Source organism: Hirundo rustica, chromosome 3 (assembly GCF_015227805.2).
Source record: "Hirundo rustica isolate bHirRus1 chromosome 3, bHirRus1.pri.v3, whole genome shotgun sequence".
In the NCBI taxonomy this organism is placed as follows: domain Eukaryota; kingdom Metazoa; phylum Chordata; class Aves; order Passeriformes; family Hirundinidae; genus Hirundo; species Hirundo rustica.
The window spans coordinates 58791084-58812574 of NC_053452.1; the positions used below are offsets into that span (position 1 = coordinate 58791084).

At 36.6% G+C, this 21491-nt stretch overlaps 1 protein-coding gene across 5 annotated transcripts in view; it reads left to right on the forward strand.

The window, feature by feature from the left end:
* The window catches only part of AHI1 (Abelson helper integration site 1), a 90700-nt gene extending 71015 nt beyond the window's left edge, over window positions 1–19685 (forward strand). For 4 of the 5 annotated variants that reach the window (XM_040060064.2, XM_040060065.1, XM_040060066.2 and 1 more), the window contains exons 21-25: window positions 443–508; window positions 2779–2941; window positions 4378–4478; window positions 14928–15007; window positions 18537–19685. In XM_040060064.2, coding sequence (XP_039915998.1) covers window positions 443–508; window positions 2779–2941; window positions 4378–4478; window positions 14928–15007; window positions 18537–18771 — 645 coding nt within the window. In that variant the 3' untranslated portion in view covers window positions 18772–19685. The remainder of the gene's footprint in view (window positions 1–442; window positions 509–2778; window positions 2942–4377; window positions 4479–14927; window positions 15008–18536) is intronic. The other variant, XM_058419985.1, reaches the window with a different exon arrangement.
* Window positions 19686–21491: the final 1806 nt, after the last annotated feature.

A 21491-nucleotide genomic window follows, 5' to 3' on the forward strand; every position in this document is an offset into this window, starting at 1 on the left:
TGAATTCATTGAAAGTCTGAAGTGCAAGTGGTAAGGATAGAACAATTTGAATTAAAGTACTGGTTATTAAGACCAGCCTAAAATTCTCCGTTATATGGAAGTGACATCTTTCGCATACTGGTTCAGAGGTGAAATTCATTACAACATCTTAATTATCTGCTGTAGTGTTTGCAATGCAAACAAGCTTGGACTACGTAGTCATGAGTCCAGTTGTGTCTTTAGTATGGTGTACCTACTTGAAAAATATAGTATCTTTTTCTAAACATCTACCAGCCAATAGCCAATATTACTCAGTGTTGCTTAATATTACTTCTGCTTTTTCTTTTTTGAAAAAAGGCATTTTGTTGCAGATAATTCTTACTGTCTTACAGGAGAAATGAAAATACAATCATAGTTTAGCAAAATGCTTCATATTAAAGTTTAAAACAACTTATTCTTCTAGAATGATGACAGCCTGACTGCACTGGGAGAGGGAGGAGGAAACAGTTGTCCACCCGGGCAAGAGACAGTAAGTATTATGTAATTTTTTTGCAATATCTTCTGTACCTGTTATACTGTATCTGCTTTTGAAAGCATGCCCTATTTTTTAGCATGATCTCAAGGACATTATTTTTTTTCTACTGTAGATTTTGTAATTCTTACATAGATGTTCATAACTGTATAACTACATTACCTCTGGGTTTATATCAATCTTGAAAAACAATTTCATAAATTTTTGTTGAATATAGATTTTTTTATTTTTTGATTGGACTGCGTCCCAAATAGAACTTGAAAAATCTTTAGATTTCACACCAGAAGAAAATCCACTGCTTTAGGTTTAATTGTGGGTGGTTTACATTCTTCTTGGGTTCTGAGCTGCATTTCTTATATCCTGGTATGGTAATTTTTCTGGCCGTACGTTGACAGAGAATATAATGGCAATTTCCACATTTTATGTAAATTGTCAAGCTGACTAAACCAATTGTATTATATTGGTATATTAATGTCTTATTTCTGAGAAACAGACAGTGGGACTTTTTTGATTGGTTTGAATGGTTTGTGGCAGTTCCCATGTGACTGAATTTTTGTAACTTTTTCCAAAAACCCACAACATATCCACCAGAAGTATCTTGCAAGTGACACTGCAAAACAAAGCAGTTGTTTCTTTGCCTTTCATTGTTTTTCATGCTGCCAAGCAATTAGTGTTGCATTCCTACATTGCTGTTTTTTTTTTTATTTTAAGTGACCTCATGGTTTTCATGAGATTGCCACTTAACTGCAGTGGGCACAGCACCTCTTATTGGACATGGTCATGGTGCTCATCAGTGTGGTTTAGTTTGGTTCTGTTCTACAGTTCATGTTTCTGTACTGCCAACACTACCTGTCATTACTGTTAGCTTTCCTAATGCAAGGAGGGGAGTTATGATAAAACACATTTCATTGTTTACCTTCTTTATGTAAATTCAGGACTACTGAATGCATATTTAGGTAAATTTCCTGTCTACTGAAAACTATGCTAATACTAATTCTTTGGTGCTGACCAGCTCACAAATTGCCGCATAAAATTTACAATGGTAGAATCATTTTCATCTTTTCCCATTCATAACTGATTTAATCTGTTTAATTGGTGACATGGAATGATGAAAATACAAGTGACATTGGCTATATTTTTACACACACAACTCGCAGGTGATCTTGAATCTTGAGCAAAGCAGAAATACAAATATAAAAAGCATTGTGGAATTCAGCAGTCTTAACATTTAAATGTATGCATGAGTAATAAAAAAGAAGAGTTTTTTTCTGTCCATATCATCATAACTTTGCTGTCTCCTTCAGTCCTGTTAACCCTCCTATTGCGCCTAATGATCCTTGTTTCTGACCTCTGCTTACAATTTTGTAGAGGAATGAGGTGAAGATTGTAGTTAGGGAAGCAGCATTCTGTGTGCAAACTAGGTCATAATTTTGCTCTTGACTCATGATGAGGGAAGTGAGCAATTCCTTTATGTTTTTGTTTAATTTGTTTTCTGTTCATGCTTTTCTGCTCAGAGTTAACTATGACAGATTTTTGTTCATAGGGCATGGGAAATAAATAAGAAATTGTACTTGTTATTTTCATATTCAGGATAGGAAGCAGGCTTCTAGTAGTTTATTATATGTAGTATGTGTGGTCCTGATGATTGTTAGTGCTCTCTTTCGTAAGATAGCTGTGCTGAATTTCATTGTCAAATAGATTAACTATGTGAAATAGAATATTAAGTATTTGTGCAAATATATATAACATTGTATAGCGAAATGCTTATTGCTAAAACAAATTAAAAACGAAAAGAAAAAAAAATAGTGTGATCAAAGCAAAACTGCAGTGTCTTTTTGTATTAAATTTTTCCTTGGATAAAGCTGTCATACAGTTGAAGTATTTATTCAAACACATATGCTTCATGAGCACACAGAGAATGGGATCTGAAGGTGGTGTAACAATTCTGTGAAAGTGACTGTATGAAGTTTTTTTTCCCTTTTGCTTCACAAGCAAATTGCTTATAAAACTAACAGCTGCTGTTTTGAAGCTAATCTTAGTGAATTGAATGTTCTTAACCATTTCTGCAATCCCACAGTCCTTTATCTTGCCTCTCCTGCTGCTTTCCCACCACCCCTGATCCCATTAGCAAAACTTGAGGCAGCCTCAGCTTTTACCAAAGTGCAGCTTTGGTTTCAGCTGCTTTTCTGCAAGAGGAAGTGAATGTTGCGCTTTTTTCTCTGTGGCATGGTTGTGATAAAGCTGTGGTGTTCTTATCTCTCTTTTAGGTAGTGGCTCTTTATGACTACACAGCGCATCGATCAGATGAGCTAACCATCCATCGCAGTGACATTATCCAAGTGTTATACAAAGATAATGATAACTGGTGGTTTGGCAGCCTAGCAAATGGACAGCAAGGCTATTTTCCAGCTAATTATGTGGCTGGTGAAAGTAAGTTTACTGCTGTCTTCCTGGTATACCGGTGTGGGTTTAACTGATGCACCAAGATTTTACCGTGCTGTTCTGCTTATTGTTCCGAAGACAGGAATTTATGTAGTACACACGTGGCATAATGATGACTTATTGTGGTACAAAAATTGTATAAAGTTAGCTAACCATTGCACTTGGTTAAACATTTCAGCTTATGGAATAAGTCAGCTTATTACTGACTTAATTGTCTGTCAGCTGGTTCTATCTCTTGTCTCTTCTAATACAGAGCCACCTAATTCAGGCCCCAGCTTGGCAGTGTTCTAGGACACATCAGAGCATTTCGCAAACATCTTGGGTTTTTTTTCTTAGGCAATTTCCATTAAATCTAGCTTTTGTACAAACTCTTAATTTTCCCCCTGCGCTAATGGGAATGTTCAGTTCCCAAATTTCAGTATGAAGTTTTTAAAGAACAATAATGGTTAAATCTCACATCTGGGCATTGAACTTGATACCAGGTCCTTTTCTTTAAAACAGTTTTGATTGAACTGATACAGACAAACCTAGATGATAATATAGGAAGCATCCTACTTAGTCCACTGCCGTAAAGATGCTCAGTGTGCTGGCAGTTGTAAATATTCAGCTTGTGGACAGCACATGGTTGCACATTACAAGAAATTCATTTGCCTTCCTAAACTATCAAACTATCAGTTATACTGCTATTTAGAAATCTTTTAACCCAACATTTCTCAAGATGGTTTCCCCCATTTTTTAGTTCCTCCCTATGTCTTTAAAGTGAAATCTAGTATTTAAGCCTCTTTGCTAAAAAACACTTGAACATAACACTGTGCTCACTTGATGAGGTTAATTAAAGTTAGATTTACTGTGCCCTTCCCTATTGTCCTCTCCTTGTACATGCTATGCATTTTACCCTGCCTTTCCTCCTTGCAAGATAACCCAGAGAAAAGTCTGAAGAACTTCAGTGAGGGCCTTAAAAAAATGGTCTGAAAAACTATGACAAAAAAACCAAAAAAACCCCAAAACAACAACAACAAAAAAACCCCCTAAACAAAAATTTTGAGGCAGTTGTCCACTGTGAAAAAAAAATCTCTGGTAAATAATTTGCTATTGAAGTTGATGATCATCTTATTGAATCAAAAGAAATGTTTAAGATACATTTGTTAAGTATCAGCTGCTTCCTAATAGTATAGACTTTGTTCTTAGGTAAATGTTTGTATGCTTTTATACAATAACTAATATATAAATCGCATTTAAATGTGAAGTTGCCAGTATAAATAGAGGTTTATGGGAGAAATTTTCATAAATTCTCATACATTTGCCTTCAAACATTTTTGACCTGTTTTTGTTCACATCCTGTTTTTGGCTAGATTGTAATGTCATGGTGGTTCACAAATTCTTTCATAGCTCTAATAATGGCGAATTATGGTTCCTCTTTTCAGAAGAATATGAAGAGCAACCCTCAGGATTAGTACCAGATTCTGCTCCTCTCCTACCAGAAGGACCAACAGAAGCAGAGGAAAGTTCTCTTACGTTAGATAAGGTAATAATTTGAGAAGGAAGGATTCTGTAAGTAATGGTAGATTGTCTTTTGTGTTCCACATGGACTGTATTAATTTTTGATCTTTTATTTATTATTAGTTCTTGTGTGTAAATTTCATTCCAGGCAAACAGGTATATTTTCAGCAGAAGTTTAATGTTTATCTTGTGTGGAATCAGCTGTTCCATCATGTGGCAATTAAATATCCTGCTTACTTCCACCATTGTAATGGGTGACAAACCTCCCATTGACTCCAAGTTTACAGAAGTTATATGTGCATAAGCATTCCTGTTTCTGTGATTTTTATTAGACCATACAGTATGTATAGAAGAACAAAGAACAGGACCCAATTTTTAGTCCAGGAAAAAAAGGTACATTTGATTTTTATGGACTGGGGTTTTTTCCCCCTGGATTTTAGAGATTCCACTATATGCAAAGCAGGCCAATTGACTCTCACTTCTCCAGGGGTTAGTAACTTTGCATGCTTTTGTTTCCCTCCTGTGAAATAAGACCGATGAATGTCTTAAAACATGGGATATCTTCTGGGGAAAAAAACAAAAAACAAACCAAACCAAACCCACAAAAAAACCCCAAAACCAAAAAACAAACAAACAACAACAACAAAAACCACAAGACAAAACAAAACAAAACAAAAAAACACACTTCAACAACTGTTAGAATTTAAGAAATTTTTATTTCAAAATATTTGTATCCTTAGTAAGTGTACTTTCCACAACTATTCATTTACTGAAATGGTACTAACAAAATGACTTTAAAAGTGTTATTCCTATTTCTTTCAAATTATTTGACTTTTCCATGTACTTTTCTAAAAGTGGATCTACTTTTCTAAAATTGGATCTAATATTTTGTGCCTGATTTGCAAGACTCTAAGTAAGCATATTCTTTGTTGCTTTTGGGAACTACTTCTCAGATGATTCATCTAGTCTTAGTTCCATAGTGTGTACAATCATAGAATTATTTAGACTGGAAAAGGCATTGCGTTGTTCAAGGTTAAAACACTCAAGACTATTTCTATTGACCTTCTTTGTGCAGCTTCTGTTTTAAGTAGGTGAATATAGAGAGGTAGCATTTAATAAATTATTGAGTACGGATTACTCATTTGGCAGTCTTGTTGAAACCAGCTGTCTTCTTGAAGCCAACTGCTATAAATCGAATTACTAAGTGTTTTGTTCCTAACTGTACTTGAAAAAGGGAATTAATCACTACACTAAATCATAGTAATTAATCTGAAGTATCCTTTACCTCTTTGTAGCTGAGAAATTCCTAGCCAAACAATTGTCCAGGAAAGACAAGGGTGCATTACTTCCAGTTACTTCTGTAGAGGCGGACTAGAATAAACGTAGGAAAAATTACATTGCTGAAGATTTCTTTAATTTATTGTCTTCATGGCTGGAGGCAAGGAGGGTATCCCAGAGGATGTTGTTGTAATCACCCAGTTTCACTTATGCCTGGATTAGAAGAGAGAGAAGCACTGAGATACCTATTGTTATTAGACTTGGTCATTGTTATCTGCGTTTTTTTTTCTGTTTTAATCAGGTAGGAATCTAGTCAATTTACTGTATCACAATACTTTTACGTACACTAACTACTGTTACTAACATTTGCAACCCATATTTGTTATTTAACTTTGTGAGAAACAACATTTGGTTAGTTTTGATTGCTTCGAATTTCTCAAATGTCTATAGGTGACATATTTTTCTAACACTAGTTTTTGTATTACTAGTAGTACTTGTTTTAGTAACAATCAGTTTAATAATATTTAATTAAAATGCTCTTTACTTGAATTCTGCTTGTACCTTGAGTTAAATTAAATATATATTTAATAAGTAGTTGGAATTTTGTAGTAGTCTACATAGTACCTACAGACATAAGAAAGACATTATGAATCAAATGTACAGTGACAGTCCAAAACCAAGAAAATACATTGCTTTTCATCTTGCACAGCAGCCAAGGGCAGACAAATTCATACAGAGTCTAGGGTGAAGTCATTAAACAGGTCCTGGAAAAGATCATATAATTATGTATATACGTACAAGATTGAAATAGCAAAGAATGAGCAGTGGAGAAGGTGTAAAATTAGTACCTGATATGAAGTCAGTGCACTCTTCTTTCTTTTACTTTTCTTTCCTTCTGCTGTTAAACAAGATCAGGGAGCATTAAGCTGGAATGGAACACATCTACTATCGGTAGAAGGAAATTTTTGTTTATGCCATGCTTAGTTACCCTGCTGAACTCAACTACTACAAAACACTCTTAAATGTGTGTGCTTAGGGATTAATTGCTTAAATAACATATTTTAGGCTGAGGTAATGGCTGAGATTTCAAAAGCATGGGAATGACTGGGAAACACAATGTGGAGGATTTTTTTTTAATTTCAAGTCACATCGGCGCCATATAAACCAGCAAGAAGATAGTGAGTTGAACCAAATGATGAATCAAATCTCTGTAAGACTTAGGATGCCTTGAAGTGTAATAGGTTTACAAAAGCTGCAGAGTTCTGCATAGAAGAAACAACTTGCCATTCAGCTGTTTGCCAGAATGAATGAAAGTTGTACAGGGCTTTGGCTTTAGGCAATACCAGAGACTTCTGAGACGAAACTGCTAAGATGACCACTGAGGGGGCTCATCGGTTATGGCAGTTCCCGTCTTGCAGCAGTGACACAGCAAGTTTTCTTCCTATTCCTTAAATTTTTTTTTCAGTATAAGACTTGATGAAGGGAAATACCTATCTCCTTTATATGGGAAATAAGAAAAATCATTACTTTGTAAAACCCTATGTTTTGGTGGGGTTTTGTTGTTTGGGGTTTTTTTGTTTGTTTGTTTTTGCTTTGGCAGATAAGCATGTGTTTTTTTAATCCAAAAATATTTATTGAGTAATTAAGTTGTTGCTTAAGTTGTTGCCACAAGCAACAGAAATAAAAGAATATTTTAGTTGCTTGGTTTTTTGGACACAATCATATTTTCCCAAATACTTAGTTATACCTACGTCAGCTATATCTATTGCTCTTTCTGAGTTTTTTTGAGATTACTCAAATGTTTAGCACTGTTAAGACTGCAAAACAGTTACCATGAAAATCATCCTAGCAATTACTTGTGAAATTTTGCTACAGTTCAAGACTAAATAAGGAAATTAAAGTGTTTACTATGACTATGGTTTTAATTAATGAGAATACCAGATAGTCTAATTAAGAATAGTTTTCCAACTGCAGATATTACACATGCATATCTAGCTAATTGTCAGAGCTTTATGAGTGAATAAAAGGGAATTATTAACATTAGAAGAGGGCGTAATGCTTAAGATCCAATATTAATCTTTGCAAATAATTTTTAGAAAAGCTTTAGTTCAAAGAACTTTCTTTCAAAATACTTTCTACCATCAGTTTTGCATTCATAACATAATAATTTTATGCAAACCTTGTTTTCCTGCCTTATGAGTTACTTAACTCCTGAGCCACAAAATTAGGTCATAATCATCTTTAATTACAACATACATGTAAACTGCCAATAGAAATTTCATGGAGTGAAGTTCTCTCTCCAAGAAATAGAGATGGACTCATCATCTGGCTGCTCTAGTTAATGTGTTGTTTTCAGATTCCCTAAGATGAAAGTGGAAAGGACAGGAATTCAAATAGGCTTCTAGTAGAAGCCAGGATGTGGGGTTTGCAAAATTTTGGCCAATTAGAAATATTTCAAAGCTAATAGAGTGTCTTTTTTTTTTTTTTCCCCCCAGAAATTTTCTGCTGGCTGTAAGACCTTGTGAGCATGTTTTATAATTCAATGGCCTGCCACTCACTACATGAAACACATATAACTGCATTCTGAATATTAAATATGCAATACCATGTTACATGAGAATAGTAGGAAGCAGTAATAGACAAAACAGTAAATTTAAAACTGCCATTACAAGTGTAAGAAGGTATTCTTTCTGATATATTTATCTTTGGAAAATGATGCCACGATGTAAAATAGAAAAAAAAGAAAAGGCTTACTGGCAAGAACCACAATATTATTGCACAATTTGAATAATCTACCTAAAGGTCATCAAAACTTGATTCCTTGTATATTTAAACGAAGTTAGGGATTATCACTGTTCACATAAATAATTCATGGTCTCGCTCTTCTTCCCCTAGAGGAGGTTGTTGTCAGACCTTGTGAATACTTAGCCCAGTGTGTCTGAAGCTAACCTGCCAAGCAATTGATGCTTTTCCCCTGGGCTTGAGCTGTTTACATGTGGGTGATTTTGTGGGCTTAAAATTTATTTATTGAATCTAAATTCTAAAAAGCATGGAAAACTTGTTCCATATTTCAAAAATAGGAGCTAGAATTTTTTCTATTAGTTTAATAAAAAACTTTTATTTTATAGTTTGTACTGTTTCTGTTTTCTCCATTAGATACCTTTCTTCAATTTGCTGGGAAACACTTCAGAGACTGATTATGTTTTAGGAGGAGGAGGGGGAAATAGGAAGATGTGATTATGCTAATGAGGGAAACACTAAGGAATTAATAAAATTAAGCTCTTGCAGTGAATAGAGCTGAAGACTTTTGACATAACATGAAATGTGTTTATTTTCAAAGTTCAGAGAGAGAGCAGATTAAAAAAAAGTGATTTTCAATTGAATTAGATTGTATTATAGTGAAGTTCATATTTCTGGAATTCCTAGCTAATATGACTACAGATCTCTCTTTCTGAAGTTATTGACGTCTGGGCTGAAAGCAACTATAATTTTCTAGAATCAGTGTGAAAAGCTACGAGTAGTCTTCCACATAAATTGTTAAATAGCGTTATAAAATAGATACATCTTTACAAACCCTATTTTAGAAGTAGTAATGACTTAGATTATTCTTTAAGAAATCATTCATCTGAAGGAAATGTTATTGTGGCACCATCTATGAGGAATGGGCCATTTTTCTTAATCCTTACCCAACATTAATATATTTTAGCTTTTGAGTTCTTTACTTTCCTATTTCTTGGTACTCTGTTTTTCCTTTAAAATGCAGTTTGTACGGTTCAAGATAGAATCTGAGAATGTGAAGGGGTTGGAATGGACCTTAAAGATCATCTAGTCCCAACCCCCTCTGTCGTGGGCAGGGACACCTTCCACTAGACCAGATTGCTCAAGGCTTTATCTGACCTGGCTTTGAACACTGGCAGGGTTGGGGCATCCACAGCTTTCTTGGGCAACCTGTTTCGGTGTTTCTCCACCCTCACAGTAAAAAATTTCCTCCTAATATGTAACCTGAATTTCCCCTCTCTCAATCTGTATCCATTATTCCTTGTCCTGTCATTACAACCTGTTGTAGGAATGGTACTCCCCAATTCAGTGCCCCCACCGAGGCTCTCCCAATCCACACACCACTCGTTTGCTCCTGCTTCCTTCCCCGCTTTTCCCTGCACCAGGATGAAGTTGAGAACTGGAGACACAAAAGATGAATATCATGGGTTGTGATAAGAACAATTTACTGTAAACAGCAATGAGATAAGAAAATGAACAGTACCATCAGCAATGTTAGTAACAAAAGTGTACAAAAGAGGGAGTGATTCACATCCAAAGATGCCCTCTGTGGAGCCAGCTACAATAAATTCCCCCCCCACCAAGTTTTTGACTGGAAGTAGCACCCTTCTCCAAGAGAGTCCTTTTTCCCCCACTCCTGGCAATGATGTGAGGTCCTATCACATCTGGGTCCTGGCTGTGTCCCTCCCAGCTATTGCACAGAATTTAACCCTGCCCTGGCTGAAATCAGGACACAGAAAGAGTCCATCTACAGCTTCTCTGTAGGCCCCCTTGAGATACTGAAAGGTTATAAGGTCTCCACAGAACCTTCTCTTCTCCATGCTGAACAGCCCAAACTTTTTCAGCCTGTCTTCGTAGGGCTGGTGCTCCTGTCCTCTAATCACCTTTGTAACCCTCCTCTGGAGTTGCTCTAACAGTTCCATGTCCAGAACTGGGCACACCACTCCAGGTAGCTTCTCACAAGAGCAGAGTAGAGGAGCCAAATCACCTCCTATGACCTTCAGGCTACACTCCTTTGGATATATCCCAGGATTTGTTTGGCCCTCTGAGAACACATGGCTGGCTCACGTTGAGTTCGTCATCAGCCATCACCCTCAAATCTTTCTCCACAAGGCTACACTCAATCACTACTCTGCCCAGCCTGTAGGTGTGTCTGGGATTGCCACAACCCAGGTGTAGGGCTTTGTACTTTGCTTTGTTGAACTTCATGAGGTTTGCATAGACCCAGCTCTCAAGCTTTTCAAGGTCCCTCTGGGTGGCATTTCTTCCCTCTAGCGTGTCAACTGCATGTGCAAGTTGAATTACTCTCTCTTATGCGTGTGTGGTGCGACTTTATTTGTATGTTGGTAGCTAGCTACATGTTCTGTCTCAAAAAATATTTACACCTGTGTCTATAGTATTACTTGAGTCATTTATAAGCAAATTAATACCTGTTGGGGGAAAAAAGAAAAGGTGAAATTTCATGCATAGACGTTTACTGTATGTGACCAGTCTGTTTAAAGATAGGAAGAATCAGGCTGAGCTACTGAGTTGGTCAAGCAGAACCAAAAATGCTGTTGAGTGACACATTATTTCAGGAGCAAGCTAACTTCTCCCTTCCCTGTTTTTCTCCTTGGGTCCTCATAGCATCTTTCTGAAGAGAATTGAACTTTTAAAAAAAAAAGTTAATGTAAAGCTGCGATCCCATATAAATTCCCAGAGACCAAATCTTAAAGACTGAAAACAGGTGTTCTAAACCATACTGCTTCAATCTGAAGTATCTTGTCTCCACTCTTCCTCCTCCTCCTCCTTTTGTTACCCCTCAAAAACTCACATATTTGATTTCTGAGATGCAGTATTTGCTGTTAAGACATGACTGCAGTTTTCACCCAACAGATTTTTCCTTTTATGCAAAAGGGAGAAATTCATGCCAATGTCTGTCTGGTATACAGAGCCATGGTTATGCTAGATTCTCATAACTAAGCTAATACTGTCAGATATAAAGGCCAGGATATGGTCAGTCTGATTTAGATAGGCTTTCTCTTTAAAAATCCTAAAGAGAGGAAAAAGCAATTGTAAGTCACTTGCGTTTTAAATAGGAAGGTCATGGCAAAGAAATATATGTAATTCTGCTAGCAAAGGTCTCTGCCAGTTGTTCATTTAATGAGAAAATGTGTGGGTGGGTGCGGAATAGCAGGGAAGAAAATGATGAATGAGGTGTGGTGTCACATTTCTCCCAAACTCAAGTTCTTAGAACAGTTTTGACAGCAGGCATTGGCATAGTTTTGAGTAGTTAAATACATGGCTGTGAGTCTTCTATCCATGGACTGCGTAATAGAAAAGTAAATACAGATTTAGTACGGAGTACAGTGTCCTAAAGACGAGCCTGAAAAGGCAGAGAGACATGTTGATTCTTGCCATCTGTGTTCCAATGAGTTTTTAATGAGATGAAGTTCTGTAGAAACAGCTTCTAGGGAAGAGTTCCTCTGTAGGCTATAGAGCAAACTCATTGATTGTCATGGGTTGAATCAGCTGAATAGATTTCCTGCACCACTCTATTCTGTCCATCCTCCTCCTAGTCTGCCAGAGAACCTCTGCAGACCATCAATCTTAGGGACAACTTTGCACAGCCTGGAGGAAAGCACCACCAAAAACATAGATTTTTGTATTAGTATTTCCTTAGTATTTCCTTTAGATGCCCTCCGCTTCAGGTTCTTTTCGGAAGTGTGTTCTGAAGTACCTGATGGCTCCCACAGGTTGCACAGGAAGGGTTTAGTGCTTGATTTACTGCTGTGGATTCTACATCAGGGATCAGGAACTTAATATGCTTTTGTGTATTTTGCCTTTATTCATACTGCCTTGGTTGCTTCTTATGTGGCAGCAAGAGAGAATATTAAGTATAAATTAAAAGAGCTATGAAGCAGGAGAGCCCTTTAGAAAAGGAAAATATGTACTGTATTACAATTTTCCTTTCTATGATCATAAAGCAAAAAAACCTTTAGAAAATCCAAGCTTCCACAGTTGACATGAACTAATGTTCTCTTCTTCTGGTGGGCTATATCTCACAAACAAGGGGAGACTTAAAACGTGGCAACAAAATTGAATACCATTAGTGGCACTGTACAGATGAGCTCATCTTTTGTACTGTGTTCAGTATTTGTTCTTGTGAACAGAAAAATATTCATAAGTATCTGAAATGTTGGGGTGTTTTTCCTTAAAGCAAGCACTGCCCTAATAATGCTATATTAATATTTAAGCTCTGTGATCTGGAGGAGTGTCATGGCTCACACCATGCCTGTTTGAGCACCAGCTTTATTACGTCTTAGTACAGAGGCAGTGATGATAGTGCAGAGCTGTTTGGAGCTTCCTGGGAGATCTGCCCATGCATAATAAGAGGTCGAGAGGTTTAGAAATGGACAGCAATGAGATCAACAGCCTCCTCAGCTCCTCCATACTCCCTGGCCATACTTCCCTGGCCATACTTCCCTGGCCATACTTCCAAGCCATACTTCCCTGCCTTGCTCCTTACATTGACATGTCCTTAGTGAGTTCCCAGTGTGTGTTACCACACTTCCTTTGCCAAATATCTCCTTCATGTTTTCCCAGCCTCCACTTCTTCCTGCTGATGATTCATCCCCTTGTTTCACCAGCTCCTGCACTGCCTCCTTGCATCTGCCACTGATCCCTTCGTTTCTTCAGTAGTGCTGCTTCTTATATCACTAGGATGGGAAAAGAAGGTCCAGGAGTAGGCTGAGAGGGACACAAAGGCTTGTGGGACAGACAAAAGGAGCTAGTGACAGCGAGATCTATTTCAAAAAGATCTAGTATCTTGTTCTTCCTTTGTTATATGCTTGAAAGTTTGTAGGAATGAAGTAAGAAAGCTGTCATAAACAGTACTGTGGAGTGTTTGCAGTTTGTCTCCACAGGACCGAGGAATTCTCATGAGCTGCCATGTGAGATGAACAGCTGTTTGAATGTCTCCAGTTGTGTGCTCTGCTTTCCTTGGTACTCATACTAAAAAGCTGTGCTTTAATATATGAAAAGCTATGTGATGAGTTCTTTTTAAAGCAGATCATAAGAACTTTAAGTTAACCAGCTTAATTTAGTGGATATTTTTATCTTCTAACTTTAAAACAAGGACAATTTTCTGTGTTTAGGTGTCTGAAAGCATTAAAAATCTTTATCTGTTTTTTATAAGAGGTTGGTCTTCTGTAGTAGCACACTAGGGGATTCTATTCTACTGTTCTTTGGAACGGTTCATATTTGATTGTAGTATTATTATAGTGAGAAGATTCTGTAATATTTACTCAAAAAGGTGAGTAAAAATGGTTCAACATTATTCACACAGTATTTTCTGAAAAAGATTTTGTTTTGACTGCCAGTGGAATGAATTCATGATTGTGTATGGCAAGGAACCACAAGGTTATAAATGCTGAAGGAAGTATTAATTACTTGGAGTCATTCCCCTTACAACACTCCCTTGTATTTTCATATCAGTGGTATTATATTTCCTTCTTTTGTGTTTACTTTTACCATTGACTTAGTCTGAAGTTTATTACTGTATTAACAAGGATTTTGTGTGTGAAGTAGATGATTTTTCTTCCTAGCCCTGCCAATGCTACATTATTGTATTCTAATAGGCTGACTTTTCTCTAAACTAATCCAGCAATCTGTGTTTTTACAGCAGACTAATTCTAATGACTAATGGTTGAACATGGTTGTTGTGGGCAGTGTAAATGTATGAATTCAGTAAGTCAGTGGGAGCTTGATCCTGTTTATTCTAAGTCAGCAGAAAAATAATATTAAACTAATAAAATAACCTGTCCCTGAAGACTCAGGAAGGGCATTCACATTTCCATATGGGAATTCTTTCATTAAGTTTGAGACCTGTTAGAATTAGGTTTGTTTGCAGAGGGAGCAAGTTTTATGGAGACCCTCTAATTACTTTAGAAATAAGAGACTTTAATTTTCCAGATTTGGAGAATCTTTCTAGCTCTGAATTACAAAGTAACCTGGAGTGATTTGAACGGCTTTTGAGTCAAACTTGCAGGCTTGAAAAAGACAGGTTTTTCTTGGGAAAACTATACAGCAAGGCGGCTTTATAGCATTCTGCTTTTTTACTTGTAGTAGCACAAATAACTTTTTTTTAAAACAATGTGTGTTTTAAGCTGTCTTCAAGCAGATTCATAACCTCTTGTTTTTACACATACCTGAAAACTGTCTTTTATTTGCAAGGCGTTTTTTTTGGTTTTTTTTAGCAGGGCACTCTTTCCTTGTTTGTAACCACATAGGAGTTAACATTTTATGGCTGATAGACATTCTTTTTCAAACGAGGTATATTCTGTCCTTATTCAGGAAGCTGGTGGGTTTTCTATGCACATGTGTTTGCCCCATTGTCTGTTGTCTTTTTACCTTCCTGGTTTTTTTGTTTCTTTTACAGATGTCAGCAGTCACCAGTAAGTCAGGGGACTTGAAATTTATCTCCAAACATGACAGACATAAAGACTCACCTACAACACAGTAAGCAAGAAATACTTAAAACAATTTGTAGTGTTATTCCTACAACTGTTGTTTGAAAACAGTTAGCAATGTTGGAAGGGTTATTTTGGTTTTTTTTCCCAAGCAAAACAAGCAATTAGCTTTAGGATGATCAGTGAGTGAGTGTTTCACACCCAAAAAGTGAAGGAAATAACAGTTCATATACATAAGCACATCCCCAGAAGAGCAAAGACTATAACGTACATGACAGTCAAAACTCAGAGATACGTGGTTGGTCACTGGCATCCCTTAGCTATGCATTAGGATTTATTGCTGCAGACTGAAAGCTATTTTTGCACCTTCTAAAAGTTAATTAAAGTAAATTCCAAAAGGTTTTCACATGCTGGCAAGAAGATGCCAGCAGCACCTTTGGTGGTGACACTTGCATATCTTAAAAATTGTGGGTCTCTGTTTCGTGAAAGCCGTAAGCAGATAAGATCTCAGCATTTTGAACAGGAGCTTCCACAATATCTTTAGCTTTTGCAACCATTTTTGCTTCAAAAATTGATATCTGAAAATACTTCTCATGTTTTCCATTGTTATCTGTCATGTAGGCAAAGTTATTTCACTGGTCATTTTCCAGACTGGTTCCCTCTTCATATAAATAATCTGTACGTTTTGCTGTAGATGCAGATACATACCTCATTTTAACCTGCCTTTAAAGCTGAATTTTGTATCTCCAGCTGTATCTAGATTTGAAAATAAATTGTGGGTGGAACTACAATGAGCAGTGGGCTGTTCAGCTACACACTGACAGAATTCAGTGTTAAATTTTGGACACAACTATTCTAGTAGTATATACATTAAGGAAGGAAATGCTTTAAAAGCACAGTTACTGTGACGGTTAACACAGTCTGTTAGAAGTCAGTATCAAAAATTTGGGATGACTCAACTCCATTGGTAGGACTTGAGGAAACAATTATTTTGAGTGACCTTTCCAGGGCATCCACTGAAAAATGTGGAACCACAAATTTAAAATGTGGAATCACAAAAGATTTAAGAAAATTCAAGAATTTTGAGTCATATTAAATAAAAATGTTCATTTTAATGGAAATTAGGGCTATCCTGGGAAGATGTCACACTGAAGGAACAGAGCCCAAAAATCACTTCAGTTACATTTCAAAAAGGTGAGAGAAGACACCTACATGCTTGAGTCACTGGAATGTGCTCCCTCCCTCTGAACTGTACAGAGCAGGAGCATCATGGAGATTCCAACCTGAATTCATGCATGCTCCATGTCACAGCACTTCATAGCAGTGACCACATGGCCACCAGGTTTTTTCTCAGAAAAAACTACAAGCTGTTGCCTTATTTTGAGAGCTAAAAAAGAATCCTCTGAACGCTGCTGATGGCGCTAGTTTGAAAAACTGTTAGTATTTCTGTTTATAGGTGTTTATACAGCACACATCAGATAATAAAACATCTCAGAAACAGGGCTGCCTATTTTTCATGAAAACTCTCCCTTTACTGTTACCAAAAACTTAACCTGCCAGGACTCTAATTTTCTTGCTCACTGCAGTCAATGTGTCTCGAAATAGCTTTAAAAATTTACCTACATGCAAGTGTTGCCATCTTAACTGGAAAAGATTTCTATTTCAGCAACGATATCAACATGACTTGAGATTCAATCCAGTCTGTACTTAAATAGTTGCTTCACCTAAAACGAGCTGTTATTTTTCTGTTTTCTGTGAAAATATACTTAATATTCATGTCTCATTGACGTATATAATATGAAATTTATTTACTGCACAATTCCTAAGAATCAAGTGGTTGCCAAGTGCACACTTCAAAGTATAGAGGAGTGAAACATTAACGCCTGCACAACTCACTAAGCCAAATGAATAATTGCTAGTTTGCTTATTAGAACAGTATTGTTCACTACAGCCACAAAACCTGCTGTAAAAGAACATGAATGGCAAGTCCTCATGAAATGTCTATTTCTGGAGAATTTCTGGTGGAAAATATGGCTGTGCAATAGGAAAACAAATTTTATACAAAATGGTAGTAGACTTTTTTTCTTAGCCAAGCAGTTGACTGCCGTCTTCTGCAGACTCTAGAAGAAATAGACAAATGATGCTAAGTGATTTTAATCTAAGTTTTGATGCATCATCACATCTGATGTTCAAATAATAAAAATATGTAAACTGCTTCTCACAATTAGAGTAGCTTTATATTGTAAATAGCATAGTAACCTTACCCTTTGAATATTAATGATTAGCTGCTACTTGTCAGCACAGTATGTCCTTAGGTATGTTCCCATTGTATGGTTTTCTTGAGCTGTACTAGGTAGTGCTCTGCATAATTTTATGTGAGACCCAGTTGAACACTGGGTTTGGTACATTGGTACTTGTAACACTGAATAATTATGAGTTTATAACCTAATTTCCTCATGTAGCCTCCTCAAATTGTTCTAGGAATCCTAACACAGAGGGTCTTAGACTCCCAAACCTTTCCCTTAGGATGTTCCAGTAAGATCTAGAGCTGTAGCAATCCACATATAAGTATACAATTTAGCTTTTTATAAAGTTCCAACTACAGGCAGATATTCATCAGTTCATTAGCAGGACTGATGTGTAAACGTTTTCATCTATAAAATATACCTTAGAACAGTATCATCAACAGCGCAGCACTTGTAGCACCATTTTTGTGGAAAAGACACAGATTACACTCTTCAGTCTTGATTCATCCATTTGCCAATGTGTTTTAGCAGCATTAAACAGTTCAGTTCATAAACCAAGACCCTTTTGTGCTAGGCACAATACAAATTTTGAAAAAAGACAATACCTTCCTTTGAAAGGTTAGAGTCAAAGAATTGTTACGTATTTATAGTTAAATAAAGTTACAACTTCTGCCAGGAGTGGGATTCATGCTACAAGTGGTGTAACGTCTGCATAATCCCTGCCATCATGTGCATGACCAGTTAGAGGCATCAACCGGGATACAAGAGCTTGACTGATCCTTTAGGCACTGTATGAAGGCTGATAAGCATAAATAGACACTGAAGTGATTTCTGACTCTGTCCTTGTTCAGGTAAATTAAAATGGAGAAACTAACTTTATGCACTTTGACTGCCTATCTTATTCTTGTTGCATAAATAAACTGAGAATCTCTCCTTAATTGTACGTATTTTGGCGTCTGAGCTTAGGCAGGTGAAAAAAAACCAAAAAAACAAGTGCGATCGCTTTTATGAGAGGAGGAGACTGGTAATTTGTATTTTTTAATTACATCTGTTGTCTGTTGATCAGACAAGCTGATTTTTAAGATCATGAGCAGTTCTTTTCAAAGCAATGCTATGATAAAAAGTAGACTAGTGGAGTGGTCTCATATTTTGTCTTCATGGTTTTTCTGTCTTTGTTCTGCTGTGGAACGGTAGTTTTTGTAGTTGTTTCAGCATTGTGCTCAAGAGGACAGGCAGACAATTGCTCTAACACATCAGCTGTAGGTGGAAAAAGCTCTAAATTTGGGCTAACTTTGTGTTTCTTTTACTCTTTTTATATCCACCTTCCTCTAGAGGTACAAAGAAAAAGAAGAAAAGGATACAAAGGAATGAGAGAGAAAATCAGCACAACTTAATGAGTGTCGATACTCCTCTGTCATCAGTTACAACTAGTGGTGTTGAAAACGAACCTACATCCCATGGGGTGGAATTGAAGAAGAAGAAAAAGGCAGCGAGAGGCTCAAACTTAAGCACAAATGGAAGGACAAATATTGCCTTTGAGCCTGAATGCCATGACGCAGAGGCATAATTTATTTCTGAATACTGGGGCGATGTTCATTACATGCGTTGAAGGCTGCAATTATGATCTCTCTTCTAGGATTAACAACAAACAAAGAAATTAAAATACTTAAATATGCAAAATGGTACCAGTTGTGACTTATCAATGGTGCAAACCTGTTTTGGATGACTTTTGCCCTGGGTTCCTTGAAATCAGCACAACTTGGAGGTTCAGCTCCTCACAGCACTGGAAAAGAACTGAAAATGTCAAATACAGTGTTTCTTAATTTGATATCTGATTAGGCATTTATGTAGGCTGTAGATCAATCCATTGGGAGCAAAGAATCAAGTGAAAAAGTGTGATCTAGAACAAAACAAGCCAAACAACTACGTAAATTATTAAATTAGCATTTTAAAGTGTGCGTAAGCAAAATAGAAGAGTGTTCAGAATGGTAAAAACCAAAGGAGTGCTGACATTAAGGTGTACCTGAAAACACAAGCTTTCAAAAAATATTTTCCTGACATCAAATATCTTTATGGACTGCATTTTGCAGCTCCGAGGGGAATTGTGGAGTATCTACCTATGCAACTACACTGTCTTCAGTAGGACTACTTGTTCTTATCAAAATAAATTAGTGTTGCAAATTCCAGGCAGTTGTATTTTTCAAATGAGCTGTGCTGCACGTAGTAAAGATTCATTGCAGTTTTGTCAGAGTTCCTGGCTGCTTTGGCAGCAGTCTTGCCAAATATACTTTCTTTTGTCTGAATGAAATATTTCGTATCCAACTATGCTGTTTGTTTTACTTGTAGTCCTTATTCACTTGTAAGCATCCTTAATCTATTTTTTTATTTGAGTATTATTTTGTGAACTTTTGCTAATGACTTCACTAATTGTCTATGGTGTTAAATAATTTATATTTTATATTAAACAAAACACTTTCTACCGGTAAATGTTGGCATTTTTTCTGGCTGATGATGTCCAGTTTATTTTTACTCTGCTAGGAAATTCTGTCTCCTCCCCCTCTGAAGCAATAAATAACATAAAATTAGAAAACCCTTATTTAGTAGACAGGGCACTTGATTCCATTAAAAAAAGAAGTGAAAATAACAATGCTGGGCACTGATGTGTGAAATGCACCCAGATGCAGAGGACTAGTTGCTGTATATTGTAATACCTTCCTTGCACATGTTTTGAAGCCAGAAAAATCAGTAAACTTTTTTTCTTTCAAGTAAAGCAGACCAGCAAATCTTCTTTTTTAGCCCCACAGGTAGCTGTTATTTGCCAGCAGTCCCAACTTTGCTCTGCCTAGTGTGTGCATGGAGCCCTGCACTAAATGGGACTTGCATATGTGTACTGGAAACTTAGTAATGTCTCTTTCCCCAGTCAGAGGTGGTGTAAAATTACCTTAGTCCTGGGGCTGCCTGGTTCTGTCAAGGCTCCCTACCTCTTATGTCCCTGCAGTGTTTTTCAGCTCATCATCCTGTGTGACATGTGGCATTTAGAGACTCTATAAAGGGGAAAAATCTCGACATCCTACATTTCTTAAAATGTCCTGGGTCACGTTTAAAACAAGGACAGAGCATGACATCAGGCTCCACGTCAGGGAGAGCTGAGCAGTAGCCAAGATCTGAGAGCTCATTGGAAAGCATTGTAAAATGTTAATTTGCCATTGTCGACACTGAAGACAGAAATAACACTTCAGATAAACACCACAGAGAGATGGAAGTTCTAATCAAAGGCACAGCACCTCCTTTCATGCTTGCGAACTAGGGCTCCAATTATGTTCACTGCTCTGAAGCTGAATAGAGCTGCTTTGCCACACTTTCCAAATTGAGAGGAGAGGCAGCAGTAGTGTCTTCCAAGGCACGGTTCCAAATAACAATTAAGCAGAAGGAATCAGATAAGGGCCAAACATGAAAATGCAGGAGTTGAAAATAAACTTTTCATAATGTTTTCATGTAATTGCAATAGCTTTTGTTTTGCTTCTGTAATTTTTTTTCTTCCCTACCACATGGTTGGTTAGAGACTTCTTTTCCTTTGTACTCAGTGTCACTGTGGTACTAGTTTTCTGCATTCATTTAACAGAGAAGGAGCAAAAATATCTGAAATTTTAAAAAGTCTGTGATCCTTCAGTATTAAAATTAGAGCCTTCACCCTAAAATCTCTTTAACAAATTATGAATGTGGCACAATGTCAAAGACAGTTTTTACTTTTTTTTCAGTAATATGGCTGATACATTTCATTTTCAGAGGAACTGCTTTTTGGTATTAGCAGAGTCTTTATTCTTCAGACACTGCTGTTGGAATTCTAAACTTACTAAAAAGGATAAAACTTTTAAACACTTTAGATTAGTGTAATGGTTTAAAAAGAAGTTTTTTAATTAAAAACTTTATGTAATGCTTCTTGTTTCTGTGTTAATGCAATCTACATATTTTCTAAAATCACTTTACAGTGACTATCATGTACATTTGCTGAATATTGCCTAAGTACTTAGAGGACTTAAATTTCAGTGGATGAAAAGAAAGCCAGAAGGATTCAGATTGCCTACTGAAAATTTTCTTTTTTTATTAGATGAAGCATTACGAGCATCCTGCAAAATTGCACCCTGAGCCATGATATGTGAATTAAAGTGCAAGAGTTATAAAAGTCTCTGTGAGACTCCTTAGAGGGTGACACGAGTTCATTGCTGGAACAAACCAGATAAAATGTTGCTTTAAAAAGTGTGAATATTAGATATTTATAGCTGCCTG